This window comes from Trachurus japonicus, chromosome 14 (assembly GCF_045865225.1).
Source record: "Trachurus japonicus isolate A0001 chromosome 14, Traja_1.0".
Lineage (NCBI taxonomy): Eukaryota > Metazoa > Chordata > Actinopteri > Carangiformes > Carangidae > Trachurus > Trachurus japonicus.
In genome coordinates this window covers 16,514,296-16,530,752 of record NC_140920.1, presented here as the reverse complement: position 1 = coordinate 16,530,752, position 16,457 = coordinate 16,514,296, and the positions used below count along the sequence as shown (strand labels likewise).

Sequence of the window (16,457 nt, the reverse complement as noted above, 5' to 3'; positions counted from 1 at the left end):
CACCGTTTGCCTTCGTGGAGTTTGAAGACCCGAGGTGAGCAGCCATGTCTCTGCTTCACCTTGTTTCATTGGTCCTATTGAAATGTAATAAAATAGTGAAAAGTTGGGATATGTTTGGATATGTTACATTTAGTGCATAGCCTATAAGTATATATTTAGCTTGTTATTTTGTAGCCTGTATTTGTGTGTCGTAATCATGGATGTATTATGGTCGTAATCAGCTGTTTCCCCCTGCCTGTGATTGGCAGTGGTGATTGTTTGTGGTTGTCATGGGGATGAGGCCTGTGACCCTGTCTAACATTTCCATTTTAAAATGTTAGACAGTAATCCCAGCAAATTATCAAAGAAACAAAACACAACAAAAAAGCTTTCTTAGGTTAACTGAATGTTGGCTAAGTGCCTCAAAAATGTTTGGGCGGGTACACTTGAATTAAAGTATCACTCACATAAGACAAAAGCAACTGAGCATTTCAGTCTAAACTTGAATTAATTTGTTGTATAAATAGTAGGACATTGCTAGGTGACAATCAGGTTGACAGATTGTTTTGTTGTGGTCTATGGAGGTCATTGTAAAGTCTTTGCTGTGGTGTCCCTGGTGTATCAGGAGGATCTGGGAAGTTGACTGCCTCCTAAGTTGCTGGTTGTTTCTTAGTGGAGCTAGACCAATCATATGACAACATCAGTGGATACAGTCTATTACAGTATATTAGTGAGGGCAGATGCCACCAGAACTGTACGATATGAAAATATTGCGACATGGGCAGACATTGCCATATGTGGTCTCTGTGTGTCATTTTAGTTTTAATTCTCACTTAGCTATATTTGATGTTGGTTGGATCTGTTACCAAACAAACATGTTGCTTTACATTTTGAGAATATGATGTGTATGTATGTATGATGTGGCCTGAGTGTATCTGTTGCAACATGACACTTGTGGCGTTAACAATACACATTTAACATTGGGACACATTTTACCTTTATCCAACAAATGCAGCCCCTGTGATTGCGATTTCATTACATTAGTTGTGCAGCTCTATGTATCAGTAAAGAAATATTAAAAATATATTTTAGGGACTTGAATAACAGTACCTCCCATTAGATAATGTTGCAGTGTAATACTTAAGAAAATGATATAGATGGTGTTATATGTGTATGCTTTGATTGAATTTGACTGAGCCGAGAAAGAACGTGTTTGATTTTTCAGCACCATGGACAGAGACACTGAGGCTGCATGGGTTTGAACCCTGTTTTTTACAGTCTATGGTTTGAATCAGGTTTGAATAGTTCAGCCGAAACTGGATCATCTGTGTCTAAAAATGAGCTGTTTGCTGTACGCCATTTAATGAATGGCCAAGCTTGAAGTGTAAGAATTTTTAACCATGTAGTGCACCCAACAAAATTATTGTACCCTCTATAATGTAGTGTGTAACTCACTGCCATCCTGCAGGGATGCAGAGGATGCACTTTATGGACATGATGGTTATGACTATATGGCTACCGTCTACGCGTTGAGTTACCTCGAAGTGGACGAGGAGGTGGTGGTGGAGCTCTGGGAACCAGGGGGAAGACACGGTCCTCCATCATGCCGCTCCGAGTACAGAGTCATTGTCTCAGGTATGGTGATTTTCCCATCATGGATGATGATCTTGTTTCCTTGAACTGTTTGAGATTATTATCACCTTCCTTTCTTCCTGTCAGGTCTTCCCCCCAGTTGAAGCTGGCAGGACCTGAAGGATCACATGCAAGAGGCAGGTCTTTTTCAGATAAACTTGTTTTTCTCTAGTGGAGCAAAGCTGAGAACAAATCCAGGAGGAGGGCTTGGATGTGCAGGATGGATCAACGCACGTAAGGAGAGTGGTAAATAGTGGGAAAAAATTACCAGGAGGAGGGAGGGAAGAAGGAAGTGAAAAGGGACTGTTACCTTGCTGTTTTTTTCTCTGTCTTAGGTCAGATTTTTGCTGCAATAGATGACTGGAATGTTGTTCTCTTCAATAAAAGCTCAATTCATAATTTCATGTGTCATGTTTCTCTCTTTTCTTTTGGTCGTAAAAAAGATTCTAGTGAACTGAAAAAGCACTGATGAGCTGACAAGTGCAAATTGCTTTATAATTGCATAATGCGACTAGCCTCAATGGTTTTAATTGATTGTTTTGATACTATGTCCTTTCATTGGGCCTTTGTTAATCTAATACCAATTCATTTACTCACAAATGAAATGCTCTAACTGCACCGAACAGCTCACTGACAGTCAGTGGTTGCTGTCAGTTGCATCTGTGAGGACGTAATAGCTAATGGGAAGCAAGATAATACTTCTGTAGCTAGTAATCATCCTCCTGGATAAAATAAACAGGAAGTCAGAGATGGATGTGCATTACATCACCATCTGCACTGGAGATTGTAAAAAGTTTCATAAATAGGTCACTGAGGACAACTGTGTGGTAAAACCGCCTGCACATTCACTTACGAGGGTCAGATTGCCTTTTCTTCAGTGGATAATGAAGCAGCTCTTGGCTTCAAATGAGAAAAAACTCACACCTTATTTATAAGAAATGATCTTTTCATTTTAACATTCTCTTCAGTATTATACTCTTTTTTTTTTCCAGCCAGCGTGAAAGCAGTAGTCTTATCACTGCTGCATCTTCCAGGTGTGCATTATTGCCCCCTTTGTTTGAGTCCAATATGATGTTTTGCAAGTGATGCTGATCAATATTATCGATCAATCCGATCGCCGGATCAATGACGCCCACTGAAGTGAAAGGGGGGAGGAGGAGGTGTTGAAAATGGTGCATTCTGGGTGGATATAAGATGCGGACACTGCCTGCAAGTAGAAATTGCCGTCGATAGGGTGGAGCTCTCACACCAGCCAATCGGGTTGCGGGTCGGATGCGGTGGGCGGGGCTTAGACGAACATTTCCCGTGCATAAATGAACGAAACATTGTACAGCTGCGCGCAAACGCACACGTCTGAACGTCATAACTTCGCGGATACACGGTAAGACCGAGCTGCATGTCTGCTGGGCCGAGTGGCGCTTTGTCTGTGTGGTGAGGTGACCTGTGCACTAGTGTGAGCAGGTGAGGGTAAACACGCAGCCCTCTGCTGCTGCTGTACACGCTAACCTCGGCCCAGTCTATTGAATCTATCCTGGGAAGCTGTGAGTGCTGCTGCCACTCAATTAGCATTGTTTGCAGATTCAACCTCACACCTTTTGAGTCACGGTTTGGAGCTAACTTACTGACATACTGAGTCATATAAGCAGCAACTTGTTGAATTTTGTTCAGATTTAGTGAAGCAGCAGCTACAATGCTACCACTCGCACACTATAGGTGCATCTGATTCATGATTGCATTGTGTTTGTCATGTCAGGGCCACTCTTGTTTTTATTCAGCTGTCTGGGTTGGGTGGTCCAGGTCCCCCCCCCCATCTGGATGCGTTGGTTATCCTGCTTTATGAGGCTTCCTGTCTTGTTATGGTTTCAGGTGTCAGTCCTGCCCCTTCTCTTACAGCTCTCTGTGGTAAATGATGTAAATCATCAGCTCAACATGCAAATAAGTCGGTACATATTTAAAGCCAGGCCCATGGAAAGTCTCATTAGCTGAAACTAGTAAAAACTTTGATGAAAATGTCACTGAATATTATGACTTGTCTCCCTCTCACACAGTTAAAAAGAGCCAACATGTCTGACAAGAAGGCAGTGATAAAGAACGCTGACATGTCTGATGAAATGCAGCAGGACGCAGTGGACTGTGCCATGCAAGCTATGGAAAAGTACAACATTGAGAAGGATATTGCTGCTTATGTCAAGAAGGTATGTTGAATAAATACTGAATGCTTTCCACAGAAGTCATGACTTTAAATGGCCTATTTTCTAAACTTCATCTCCCCTGCAGGAGTTTGACAAGAAGTACAATCCCACATGGCATTGCATCGTTGGCAGGAACTTTGGCAGCTATGTGACGCACGAGACGAAGCATTTCATCTACTTCTACCTGGGCCAGGTGGCCCTGCTGCTGTTCAAGTCGGGCTGAAATCCTAAAACCACTTTTAATGCCGCCGTTCTACTTCTGTGCCACGCTGTATATCTGCTCTCACCTCTCTGCAGACATGCCTACCTCCAGGTTTCCTACTTGCTTTAATCTGTTACTGTTTCCCACCCACACCTACTACTACCATCACTGGATGGTGCTTCAGTCGTGTCTGGACTGGTAATGTGCTGATCATAGAAAAGTGCATTGTAACACTACTATCATGCCACTGTCAGTCAGCTGTTGCACGTATGACATTCACTAGAAATCATGATTTCTTGATATTATTTCTGCTGTGCGTTGATGCACGGACCTTGTACATTATTTCATGAATGTTGTAAAAATAACTTATTTTTCAAGAAATTAAAATGAGCAACAGAGTTTTCGTTGAAATGCCTTTAATTTTCAGTGTTAACTGAGATTGAATTAAAAAAAATTGCCAAGACTGTTGCTTACATTGAATAAAAAGACTATTACATGCTAACAGGTTCGAGGTTTTGTACATGCTTGGAACATTCCTGTTTTCACTTCTGCCGTGAATGTGAATATTTACAATGTCACTGCTGTGTATCTCTGAAATACAATTTAGTGTGCACTGTGGTATTGTGGTATTTTCAACATGTAGAGTCCAAAAAAACTGTCAGACAGTAAATAGTTTCAAACCGTGCAGTGTGTGTGTTCTTATTCTTCTTCCATGTAGTTTCAGTGTCTTCACTAATTACATAACAGTGTATTGCCTTCTGTATATTTGATCATAATGTACAAGCAAGGTGCATACTGTTCGTTCTCCCATGCTACAAACAGGTCAGTTGGTTGAGATTTTGGTTGGTGTCATTTCAAGATGTTTTATTGGGGAGCCGTGATCCACCTGAAAATAATATTAATGCTACTGTATCATATGTTTTTTGTTCTCTATACTTGTGCATGCACCTGGCAGCCATGGTTATAAAACAGCTAGATATGCAAAAATTGTGATATCACTTAATAAATTGAATATGTATAATGTATCTATACAATAGTCTTGCTTGACCCCTGCAACAGTAAATTAACACTTAATACATCAATGATTTATTTTAGTATACAGCACTAATAGCTGGTTTATAATGCCTCTGCACCTTTCTATGAAAACAACTTAAAAGGAAAGAAAATAGATTAAATGATTAAATGCATTCATATAATGAGTGAAATAATGTGTGTAAGGCCAAAGTTTGTCCACTGTTTGCCAGTGTTCCTGGATCAGCCTGCAGGTGGCAGTAACGAACCGGACACTCGGGTAAAAGAAGTAAGGAAGTAAAATACTTCCGAGGGTATCAAACATGGCGGCTCAAACCGGGTTGTCAGCACCGGTTCTTGGGCGTGGAGGAGTACCTGTTTACCCCCCGATGGCTCTGACGGAGGAGGCTCCCTTCACCCCCATGGGTACCGATGGCTGGCAGCTGTCTTCGCCGTCGGACGCCGAGAAGACGTTTTCCCGCTGCGCCGCGAAGCTCCGAGCTCTGCGGGCAGACTCCTGCCAGCTCCGAGAGGAGCTCAACCTGCTGTTTGACCAACTGCTGTCCGAAAACTACAACAAAACCTTCTACCCCAACATCAACGTCCAACCAGAGGTAACAGGTGCTCTCTATCCTCTTGTGGAGACGACTAACTTAACTTGTGATATTGAAAAAAACTCGCACAAACAGAGCCTGAAGTATCTAGGCTAGTTCAGGGAAGTTCAGGTTTCCATGGTGCCAGCGTTTCCATGGTGTCGTGTCACTGTAGGCTCGCGGACACGAAACAGAGACAAACAAGACAAAAAACAGCAACAACAGACAAATATTCATAGAAATATAACATGTCTGTAACTTGTCATATCAGAGATTGTTAGCTGCAGAGCCCTACACTTCTCTTCTCCTATTACCGGTAAGTTACGCTCAATTTGAAATTCGCTTTGGGCCCTATCTGTCTCTTTTGAGTACCACCAGAGACGTTCTTTGGTACTACATACATGCATGCAAAAGTTTGGCCACCCGTGGTCAAGATGTGGACAGTTAAGCAAATGTAAGATGAAATGATCTCCAAAGGCATAAAGTTACAGATAACACATTCTCTTTATATTTTAAACAATATAGCCTATATATTTTTTTCATCCTTAACATTTTCAAAATGACAGAAAAGATAAAGGTCCCGCAGCAAAGTTTGGGCCCCCTGCATAGTTAGTACCTAATGGCAGTACCCCCTTTGGAAACTATCACAGCCAACACGTAGCTTGTTTGATACCTTGGTCAAAGTTATCTGAGAGCTCAAGTCTCCTGGGTTTCACATTCTTTTGCAGGGCGCTGCTTTCCCCTTTTCACTCTAAAATTGTAGAAAACAAAAATAATACACTGATATTGCTTAAAATATTGCAAAAGAGTGTTTCATTTTTAACTTTATGCCTTTTGGAGATCATTTAATCTTCAACTTGCTTAACTGTTCACATTAACAGACAATTTGACCAGGGATGGCCAAACTTTTGCATTCCACTGTATGTAATAATGTGGTAGTAAGTTTTCAGCCCTTACAGTATGGGTCTTTTATTTCTGTTCCAGGATGTTTGCGCTTTGCTGAAACATGCCAGCTGTCTTGTGCCGCTGAGTCAAGAACATTTAGTCATCAAACTCTGCCAGCTGATTCACCATCTACTCAATCAACTGAAGGTAACAACAGCAATCCTTCAGTGAGCAGTCGAGCTTAGTCTACACACCTGCTGACATACAGACTATGAGCAGTGAAGCTTTTCTTATTCTGTTTTCACATTTGTTTTTAAGGTCATTATGGACGAGCTGACACTGGACGTATTGGTGAACTACACAGTCGGTGGTTTAAAAATGTGCAGTACATGGACACACTCAGATGTCCTCCTGGCACTCTCCACAGTAGTGTATGGGAATGGACCTCAGTGCCACCAGGTGGGTGGTTTTACACACTTGCCAAGAGTACGTTTAATTGACATTGTTTCAAATTTTACATGTTTTTTTTTCTCATTTGCAGCACCTCAGTGGCTTACTGGGTGAAGATGGAGTGCTGCTGCTGTATAGTGCTCCTTCTCAGCCCAATATGGAATTACGCCGCGTTGCTCTTACCTGTATGGCCAACATCTGTCTCAGGTAGGCTTCAGCACCTTTATGAATTTACCCAGTAATTGTGCAGTGTTGCTGACTGCCAGTTTGTAGACTGCATAAAAACACAGATGTGGTGTCTTTGACCTAATGTGTTTGTAAACTTCAGTGGCAGGTTTCAGGTTGAATGAATGTGAACATTCAGGTGGAGCTAAGGTGGAAGAATCATAAAATAACGTGGATTTGTATTTACTTTGCATGTAGAGAAATTAAGGATTTTAAGTAACTGAATCTTTGTGCTATATTTCATCTAAAAAGTGAAAGTCACCATACACCAGTAGGAATTTATCAAACTATATATTATAAACCCACAAGGAAAGCTCTCAAAATTGCTACTGCAATATAAGCCATGCTTCCTTTTTGACTCGGATAGGAATGTGTTTAAAAGAAAGTTATTATTTGGTTCTCAAACACTTACATTTCATGTTCTCAACACAGTCCTATTTCTAGTACTAATCACCAGGGATGCAAACAGCGCGCCGAAAAGCGAAACTCGCTTTTTTCATGACCAATTAGGTGACTTGTGTGAATCGTTCAGATCCGAAGAGTTTTTGTTTTTGAGGGGAGGGGGGGGGGGGTCTCAGCGTCTCAGCTGGGGTCAGTAAAATGTTTTTTAACAGGCTGACAGTGACAATCTAATGCGAACTCATTCATGGTCGCCTCTGATTACACTGATAACAGCCTACCTCCAATGTTGACGCGCGACGTGCGCGCTCGTTACCCAAAGCGGCGCGTATCCGCGTGCAGTCGGTGCGACGGCGACGCCGTTTTTCCCCCGTGCAATGTCCGTGGAGCTCTGCACCGCGGACATGCACGGTTCCCTACCCCTACGTTGCTGTGTCAGGCAGGTGTCTCCCACGGAGCCCTGCCCCGTTTCAGAGGTGAAGGAGAGACGTCGCCTCCGCGATGTAGAATGTGTTCAATTAAAGTGAAACTAACATATGTCCATTACACACTGAATTAAACATCCCATGTCTTTATTTATTCAGTTTATTTTAATAGTAATAATTATGACTAACATTCAGTGAAGACCTAAAATTCAGTATCTCCTAAATTGAAATATTGCAAAGGATTTTTTTTAATTTTTTTTAAGGATTTTTAATATCTGAAAACTATGTCCATCTATATGCACTCAATACTTGGTTGGGGTTGAACTACTGGAAATCGACTTTTCCATGATATTGTAATGTAATCATTTGTTAATGGTGAGCTGCCCACCCCCCCCCCCCCCACGCCAGACAATTCCTCTCTTTTTTGGTCCTGACCCGTTTGCATCCCTGAATCATATAAATCAGAATTATGTCCAAAATCTATTTGAAAAAAGATTTTAATTTGTATTCTTGGCTTCTTTATTGTAACATTTTCTGACTGGATGCTTCTTCTTCTTGGTGTTTACATTCTTGGTTGTAATTGCTTCTGTGTTTGGCTCATTTCTTTTCAGGATTCCTGGTCAGCCACCTCTGGATGATCAATACAGAGGTGTATGTTTCAGAGTCTTCCTGGAAACACTGCAGTTGCCCAAACCTCCTAACACAGACGAGCTCTTCTACTGCATGGTATGGACCAGTTTGTGTTTGTGGTGACGAATAATGTGTATAAAGAAGATAGCTAACCCATCCCTGCTCCTGTCTCCTCTGTGCAGGTGATCCAGGCAGCTCTGAAGGGACTTCAGTGTTGTCTCTCAGGTGGAAAGTGGAAATTTGGAGGAGGGGAGGAGCTTGGATCTGTACTGGCCACACTTAAGGTGCCTTTTTTTTTAGAACATGTTATGATTTTTATAATTTTTCGGTCACAGACACCACTTGATAGTTTATGTTTTGGTTATAAGCTGTAAATTCCTCTGATGTATCCACAGAGGCTCATGTTCCAGGGAGCTCCAGGTGTGAGTGTTGTGTGGCCGGCTGTGCTCTACCCAGCTCCTCTTCCCCAGTACGAGGGTCCCACAGCACCAAAACCTGCCGAACCAACAAAACCCACAGACCCACCAAAGGATGCTGCTGCAGCAGGCAAAGCCTCGGGGGTAAGATGAGCCTTCATATTTGTCGGATTCAGTTATTGTAAGAACCACATTAAAATCAGTTTCCTCTCACCTAAGAATAAGAAGAGGAAATCCAGGGGAAAGGGGAAGAAGACGACTGCTGAGGAGAGCAAAGGGAATGACGGAGAGGAGGATGAGGCAGACACAGTGTCTGCACTTCAGAGAAGAGGTGGAAGAGAGGGAGAGTCCTTGTGTAAACCGCCTGCCACATCTCTCTATCCATCCTGGAAGCGAAATAGCTCTGACTCTGAGTTTTCCGACACAGAGGGCAACGCACAGAGCAAACTAAGGTACAGAAATAAGATTCCACTTTGATTTGATTTTATGTATCTGATCATCTTTTATTAATATTATTGCATTATTTTTATTTTATTTATTGATTTATTTATTTTTTCACCTGATTTTGCTTTTTTTATACCCATGTGTTGAATATCTATTCCATAATATTTTTATGCAATCTTTTGTTATGATATCAGATGCACACAGTGCTTGTCGTTATCATTTGATTTGTCTTTGCTTTAAAAGGAAACAATTAAAAAAAAGTATGAATTGAAGAAAAAAAAAAAAAGAAATAGGATGTTCTTGTCCATCTATCCACACAAGCAAGCATGTTTTTTTTCAGCTACTTTTTTGTGCTTAAAAACCCTCCTGAATGAGCGAGAGCTTAGACCGGCAGTCTTTTCTTTTTTTAGACTTTACCACGGACGTGTGCGTCAGGGAACTCTGCACTGTTTGCTAGCGGTGGTGAAAGGTGTAGAAAAGCGGACTCTGTACGGCTACTGGTCCTCATTCATCCCCGAGTCTCCTGTTGGGGGACCACCGCCTCTCACTCTGGTCTCTATCATACTGAAGGACCAGTCGCCAAAGGTACAACATAACCTCATCTGTGTTATAATAATATGCCTCCACAGTGTCACTGTGACATCTATCTCCCCTCTCTCTCTCTCAGGTACGAGCGTGTGCGCTTCAGGTGTTGTCGGCCATGCTGGACGGCTCTCGTCAGTTCCTCGCTGTGGCCGAAGACACGGCTTCTCCTCGTACATCTTACACCCCTTTCTCCTTCTCGCTGGCCACTGCCGTCAGAGAGCTGCACCGTGCTCTCAGCCTAGCTCTGCTCGCTGAGACCGCACCTCAAACACTCACACAGGTCATAAAGGTGAGACAACATAACATTTGTCTGGTGTTTTAATCAGGATCAACAGGTGGACCGAGGCAAAGATGTCACCATATATTAATGTCGCTCTTTAGATTTCAGATTTCAATACTTTATTGGCATGTCAGCCAAGTTGATTGGAATTTGTTTCACTAGGGCCCACGATGCAAAAACACTCCAATAAGATCAGATTCAGACAATAAATGTAGATAAATAGCTCAATACTGACCAATAAAATAAAATCCAACTATAAAAAGAGATATGAAGAGAAAAAGAAGATAATAAGATAAGATAAATAGCAAAAATATATCAATATTCAATCAATATGAATTATTAGAAACTCTGACAGCTTGGAGGTCCGTGCTGTTCTTAAATCTGGTTGTTCTTGCTTTGATGCTTCTCAGATACTAGACAGATACTATAAAATAAACCTAAACCCAGTGGTTCTGACGGTGTGTCCACAGGTTTATTATCCTAACGGTGTATCAACTTTCCTGTGTGTTAGTGTCTGGCCTATCTGGTGGCCAACGCTCCCTACCACCGTCTCAGACCCGGCCTGCTCAGCCCGCTCTGGAAGCAGATGCGTCCTTATGTTCGTCACAGAGGTCTGTATTTGTCAGCACTCTTAACTAACAGGCCAGTAAGTTGTGGTTCTTTTTAAAAACACCTGTTCCTTGTCTTTAGACGTGAACGTACGCGTGTCGGTTCTGACACTTTACGGGGCTCTGGTGACGACTCAGGCTCCTCTCCCTGAGGTGCAGCTCCTCCTCCGACAGCCCGACACCGGGAGCGGCGGCGGCAGCGGGACCGGCTGCTTCACCCCGCAGGACTCGTCCCTCAGCTGGAGACAAAGGGACGGAGTGCCCTCGCCCTTCCGCACGCCAGCCACACCCTCCAAGTGCAGCTCGCGCTCCCCTCATGTTATACACACACCTGGGGAGGAGGACAGCTCGCCGCCGTGGCTGCTGCAGCTCTGTGTGTCGCTGGTCACTCAGCCCAGAGAGGACCAATCAGACAGCGAGGGAGCGGGAGCAGGAGGAGGAGGAGGGGCCGTTTTGGAGCCCTCCCCTGTCCGACTAGAAGCTCTACAGGTTAGAGACAGAGGGCGAGATGGAAAACCACTGAACACATCCCCAGAGAGACACTTCAGAAATCTAAAAAGTGTGTCCTGTATCGCTGTGTTTCAGGTCCTGTCCCACCTGGTCCGAGGCTACTTCTCTCTCACCCAGGCGTGTCTGTGTGAGATCGGGCAGGTGAGCGCACGCTGCCTCGGAGAGACAGACCCCTCCATACAGCTGCACGGAGCAAAGGTAGAGCCCTCTAGATCTTAACATGAAATGACATAAGTAACAACCAGAAGGTCCAGATCTGGGCAGTGAAATCAACTTTGTCAATGTCATCAACTTTTATCCAGTTACTAGAGGAGCTGGGGACGGGAATAATCCAGCAGTACAGAGCAGAGAACAACGTGCCTGAGAGTGCGAGAGTCCCCATGAGCCAAGTACGTACACTCTGTCTCTCAACTGTACATCAGACTAAAACTGTTTCATTTAGTTCAAACACAATTAGTTCCCTATGTTGTTTGTTTCTGTTTTATTGTAAAATAAGAAAAGGAAGGACAGGATGTGAGGAGATGACCTGCAGAAGAGATTTATGATACAGGTGTATTGCATGTAAATAATAAAAATTCATTCATTCATTTAAAAAAAAAGAAGAGATTTATGAGTCTGACATGAACCTTAGATGATAATATTGTTGATAGACAGTGATGGACCAGACCCAATAATAGAGCTTCAGCCTGTGTTTACATCGCATCCCACTGAAGGCTCATTATAACAACTCAGATGGGCTTATGTATCCAAACATATGTCAGAGGTAAAAACAAAAAAACAAGATTTAGAAAACACTAAAAATGTTAATTTGATATATTTATTTGGAGACAGTTTTGGTAAAATTAAAAAAATATTTACTTAAAAAGATACTTCACCCAAAATCAATAATTCACCAATTTTCTACTCACGTCATGCCAAGGAAGGGTTTGGAGATACTACTCATCAAAACGCTTTATAATGGCGGCGGATAGAGTTCACTTTTGAATCGTCCAAAACACACACTACAGTGTTTCCCATACATTCATTTATTCGTGGCGGCCCGCCAAAAGCGTTTTGACAAATCCAAAAGTTCTCCAAACCCTTCCTTGGCATGACAGTGAGTAGAAAATTGGTGAATTTTTGATTTTAGGTGAAGTATCCCTTTAAGATGTGGCATTTTGTTAAGTCAGTTCGTCAGTAAACTATGAGATATTTTGTGGGTGTGCATGATGCAGGTGGTACAGTTCTGGTCCGAGGTGCTGAGCGGCCCTCTGAACGCAGCGCTGCAGAACGAACAACACCCGATGCTGCAGACGAGCGCCTGCGACACGCTGTCCTCCATCCTGCCGCAGGCCTTCGCGCAGCTGCCTGTGAGTTTGACCACAGTTGAGCTTTGCCTCTATTTCTACACTGGTTGCTGTCGTGTCGTGTCGTGACTCGTGCGTGTTGTGTGATGTTGTTTTCAGGAGAAGACCCAGCTGATGTGCATCACCGTGCTGCTGGGGCTGACCTACAGTGAAAACTACCTGGTGAAGACCGCAGCTGTCAGGGCGCTGGGTGTCTACATCCTGTTCCCCTGTCTGAGAGAGGTGAGCCGACTGAACAACAAGTGAAATGTTTTCGGTTCTGTCTAGAGATGTGGAAAAACCCACAGAACGGCACTATAGAGAGCGTGTTTCCAATCTGCTCTGAGGTTGTGATGTCTTTTTTTTTTTACAGGATGTGATGTTCGTGGCTGACACAGCAAACACCATCCTCGCCGCCCTTGATGACCGATCTCCAAACGTCCGAGCCAAGGCTGCATGGTCACTGGGCAATCTCACAGACACACTTATTGTCAATATGTAAGAAAACACACAGAAATCACACTGTATTCTCCTTTGTAATAATACATTAAAGCAGAAGTAAGCGATCCCATCGTTTTGGCTAACTTCCTGTCAGCGGATGGAGTTAGCAGTCCCTGCCCTCGTCCCTACGTCACCACATGCACGCCTATTGTCCTCAGTCTATGCAACTGCCCCCTTGGCGTGCACACACAGAGAGGACCGCCCCTTTATGCCATTCTCTCTCCTCATTAGATAAAGGTTGTAGGATACAAGGAAAGTTTTCTCCTCGGCTTACAGCAGAGCAGAGTGACTGACAGACCCGTGTTTCGGACCAAACACTTTATATAAGTGATTGCTGTCGGAAGATATAACTATTTAAGACTTACATTAACAAAAACATTCCACTTACTTCTGCTTTAACATAATCTAATATGGAGCATCACTCACAAAAAGCTGCATGATTCAGTCTTCAACTCCTGTAATCTGTGATAATTAGAGGTGTGTGATCTATTTATTTTCTGTGTATTTTTTTATCAGGGAGAGTGTAGGTGTGGACTTCCAAGAAGAGTTGTCGGACATGTTGCTGCTAAAGATGTTGCAGGCAGCTACTAAAGCAGCGGCCGACAAAGACAGGGTGAGAACATGCAACACAAGAGCAAACGGATCGTTAAGTCTTAACGACACATTGATCGGCTCTCATCTCTGAACGCGTGTCCTCCTCTCCCAGGTCAAGTGTAACGCAGTGCGAGCACTCGGGAATCTACTTCATTTCCTGCGTCAGAGTCAGCTGACCAGGTCTGCTTTCCAACGCCCGCTGGAGGACGCCGTGCGTGCGCTGGTGAAAACTGTCCAATCAGAGGCCACGATGAAGGTCAGGTGGAACGCCTGCTACGCCTTGGGAAACGCCTTTAGAAACCCGGCCCTGCCACTCGGTGAGCCATGTGACCTTCAATATGTGTTTTTTCTCTTTCTTTTTTTTCAGCACATCGCAACAGATTTTATTTCAGCTGTGCACCAGCTCGTGGATTTTTGAATGTCTGACTTCACTAGAGAAAAACAGTCACAGTCTTTAAATCGCACATAATTGTAGGACATTTTTCCTCACACTAGCACAAAACCACATATTATGCCCTGAATTACAGTTGTTTTTGTTTTTTTCCACAAGGAAAGTCCACACAGGAAACAAATGGATACAAACATACACACATTCACATTAACACATATAAACATACGCACATTGATATATACTGGGGCGCCGATCGAGAGATAAATAAACAAAAAATACAAAAAATAATAAAACGAAAATATATATTGAATTGCAGTTTTTAAATCATCTATTTTTTTTCCAATATTTGGGGGAAAGGAACTGTAATAAGTTTATTTGTTGATCAGATTATCTGGATAATAAACAACTGGTTAAATTAATCCTCAATATTTTAACATGAAATTAGAATTTACAAGTGAATTTCTGTTTCTCTCTCCTCCTCAGACTCTGCTCTCTGGTCTGGTGATGCGTTTGCTGCCCTCTGCCATGTCGTTACTTCCTGTAAGAATTTCAAGGTGCGGATTAAATCGGCCGCTGCCCTGGCCGTCCCCACCCGCCGCGGTTGCTACGGGGACGCGGAACGTTTCAGCTGCGTGTGGCATTCGCTGGCCACAGCGCTGGAGAACAGCGAAGACACAAACGACTTCCTGGAGTACCGCTACAGTGCCAGCCTGAGACACACGCTCTCACAGGCTCTGCTGCACCTGCTCAGCGTCAGCCAGCCTCAGGACATGGCCGCCCTCAGGGCGTCGCTGGCCAGCGAGGACGGGAGGGGCATCAAGGAGCATCTCATCAAACATCTCAGAGCGGAGGAAGGAGGAGAGGGGGCAGAGGGAGAGAAGGACACAGGGGGGGACGGTTTCAACCCACAGCAGAGAATCAGCCGACTACAGCAGACTCTGATCAGACTGAAGGAGCTGAAGGCTGAAGAAGGAGGAGGAGGAGGAGAGGAGGAGAGAGGAAAAGAGGCTGTGGTCAGTTTTCTGGAGGATTTGTTAAAGACCTGTGAAGATCTGTAAAGAGTCACGTCTTCAGCTGCAACGCTCGGTCTCTCACACTAATGAAACTGATGAAGCTGTGACTGGATGCAAAGATTATGTAACTCACTTTGTCATAATGTGATCACATTCACAATGAACCACAAGACTGTTGAAAGAAACCTAAGGTCATGTAGCCTCTGCCAACTTCTTCTTAAAGCTGACAGTGGCTCCATATATCCATTTACTTTTTTTTTTTAATTACTTATACTCATTTACTTAATTGCACTTGCACTCTTTAATGGGTTAACATCTGGTGTACAAAGCCGTGTAGTTAAATGACATTTTATGAACAAATGAACAGACAAACATACATTTTTTAGACAAACATAAAGACTGGCAATAAAGCTGGGTGATGATGATTTATTGATTTTAACTATTACTTTAAGTGCAATTACGTTGGAGTAATGAAATCATGTTGAGCTTTTATGTAACAAAACTTTGAGTTTGTTTACATGCTTTTTGTCTGTTCTGTAATGAATAACAGTGAAACAACAGTTTGACTTGATTTTTATTTGTCATTTTACATGAATTGCCATTGACAGACAAATATTATTAATGTCATTAAATTTATTTTAAATTGCCCTGCTATATTTCATGTCATGAGGTACACAACTTTGTCTACAGTAACGGTGACATTGCACAGACTTGGACATAATGTACAGCAAATAAGATGTTAAGAACAATAAATACATTGATTTCCCACACAGTGGCTTGTGTTAGGAGGTCATTCTGAACAATTGGTATTTTGAGTTTAAACTAAATTTGTATTTTCAGTTATTTTCATAGTTTGAGAAAGAAGAGAGAAAAGAAAAAAGATGCCAACAAGCTGGTAAAGAAGGCCCAGTGATGGACAACACCACCCATCCCCTCCGTAAAACACTGGACAGACTGAGAAAGCACAGTAACAGATACAGACTCCCCTGCTGTTCAGGAGAGCGCTACAAAATCATTCATACCGACTGCAATACAGCTGTACAATGCCTCTGATCATTCACCCATATGCACTCCGAACCCATATGTATGCACTTTTAACCTTTTTACACGCACCCTTCCTTTACCCACATATTTATGGTGTTTGAAGTATTTTTTTTTAGGTATTTC

General features: G+C 42.9%; 2 protein-coding genes across 2 annotated transcripts; both read left to right on the top strand.

Moving 5' to 3' along the window:
• The first annotated feature begins 2,948 nt into the window (after positions 1-2,948).
• dynll2b (dynein, light chain, LC8-type 2b) lies at positions 2,949-4,690 on the top strand. The gene is made up of 3 exons (XM_085798109.1): positions 2,949-2,992; positions 3,660-3,806; positions 3,889-4,690. The coding sequence occupies exons 2-3, from the start codon at positions 3,675-3,677 to the stop codon at positions 4,024-4,026; spliced, it is 270 nt and encodes an 89-aa protein (XP_085654235.1). The 5' UTR covers positions 2,949-2,992; positions 3,660-3,674; the 3' UTR covers positions 4,027-4,690.
• Positions 4,691-5,317: 627 nt separating this feature from the next.
• On the top strand, positions 5,318-16,043 carry heatr6 (HEAT repeat containing 6). The gene is made up of 20 exons (XM_085798108.1): positions 5,318-5,630; positions 6,594-6,701; positions 6,813-6,953; positions 7,036-7,151; positions 8,605-8,719; positions 8,806-8,907; positions 9,019-9,183; positions 9,259-9,491; positions 9,894-10,068; positions 10,151-10,357; positions 10,860-10,959; positions 11,039-11,445; positions 11,542-11,664; positions 11,769-11,855; positions 12,681-12,815; positions 12,912-13,034; positions 13,165-13,289; positions 13,809-13,905; positions 13,999-14,203; positions 14,761-16,043. Exons 1-20 carry the CDS (start codon positions 5,340-5,342, stop codon positions 15,333-15,335), a joined length of 3,630 nt encoding a protein of 1,209 aa, XP_085654234.1. The 5' UTR covers positions 5,318-5,339; the 3' UTR covers positions 15,336-16,043.
• The last annotated feature ends 414 nt before the right edge of the window (positions 16,044-16,457 follow it).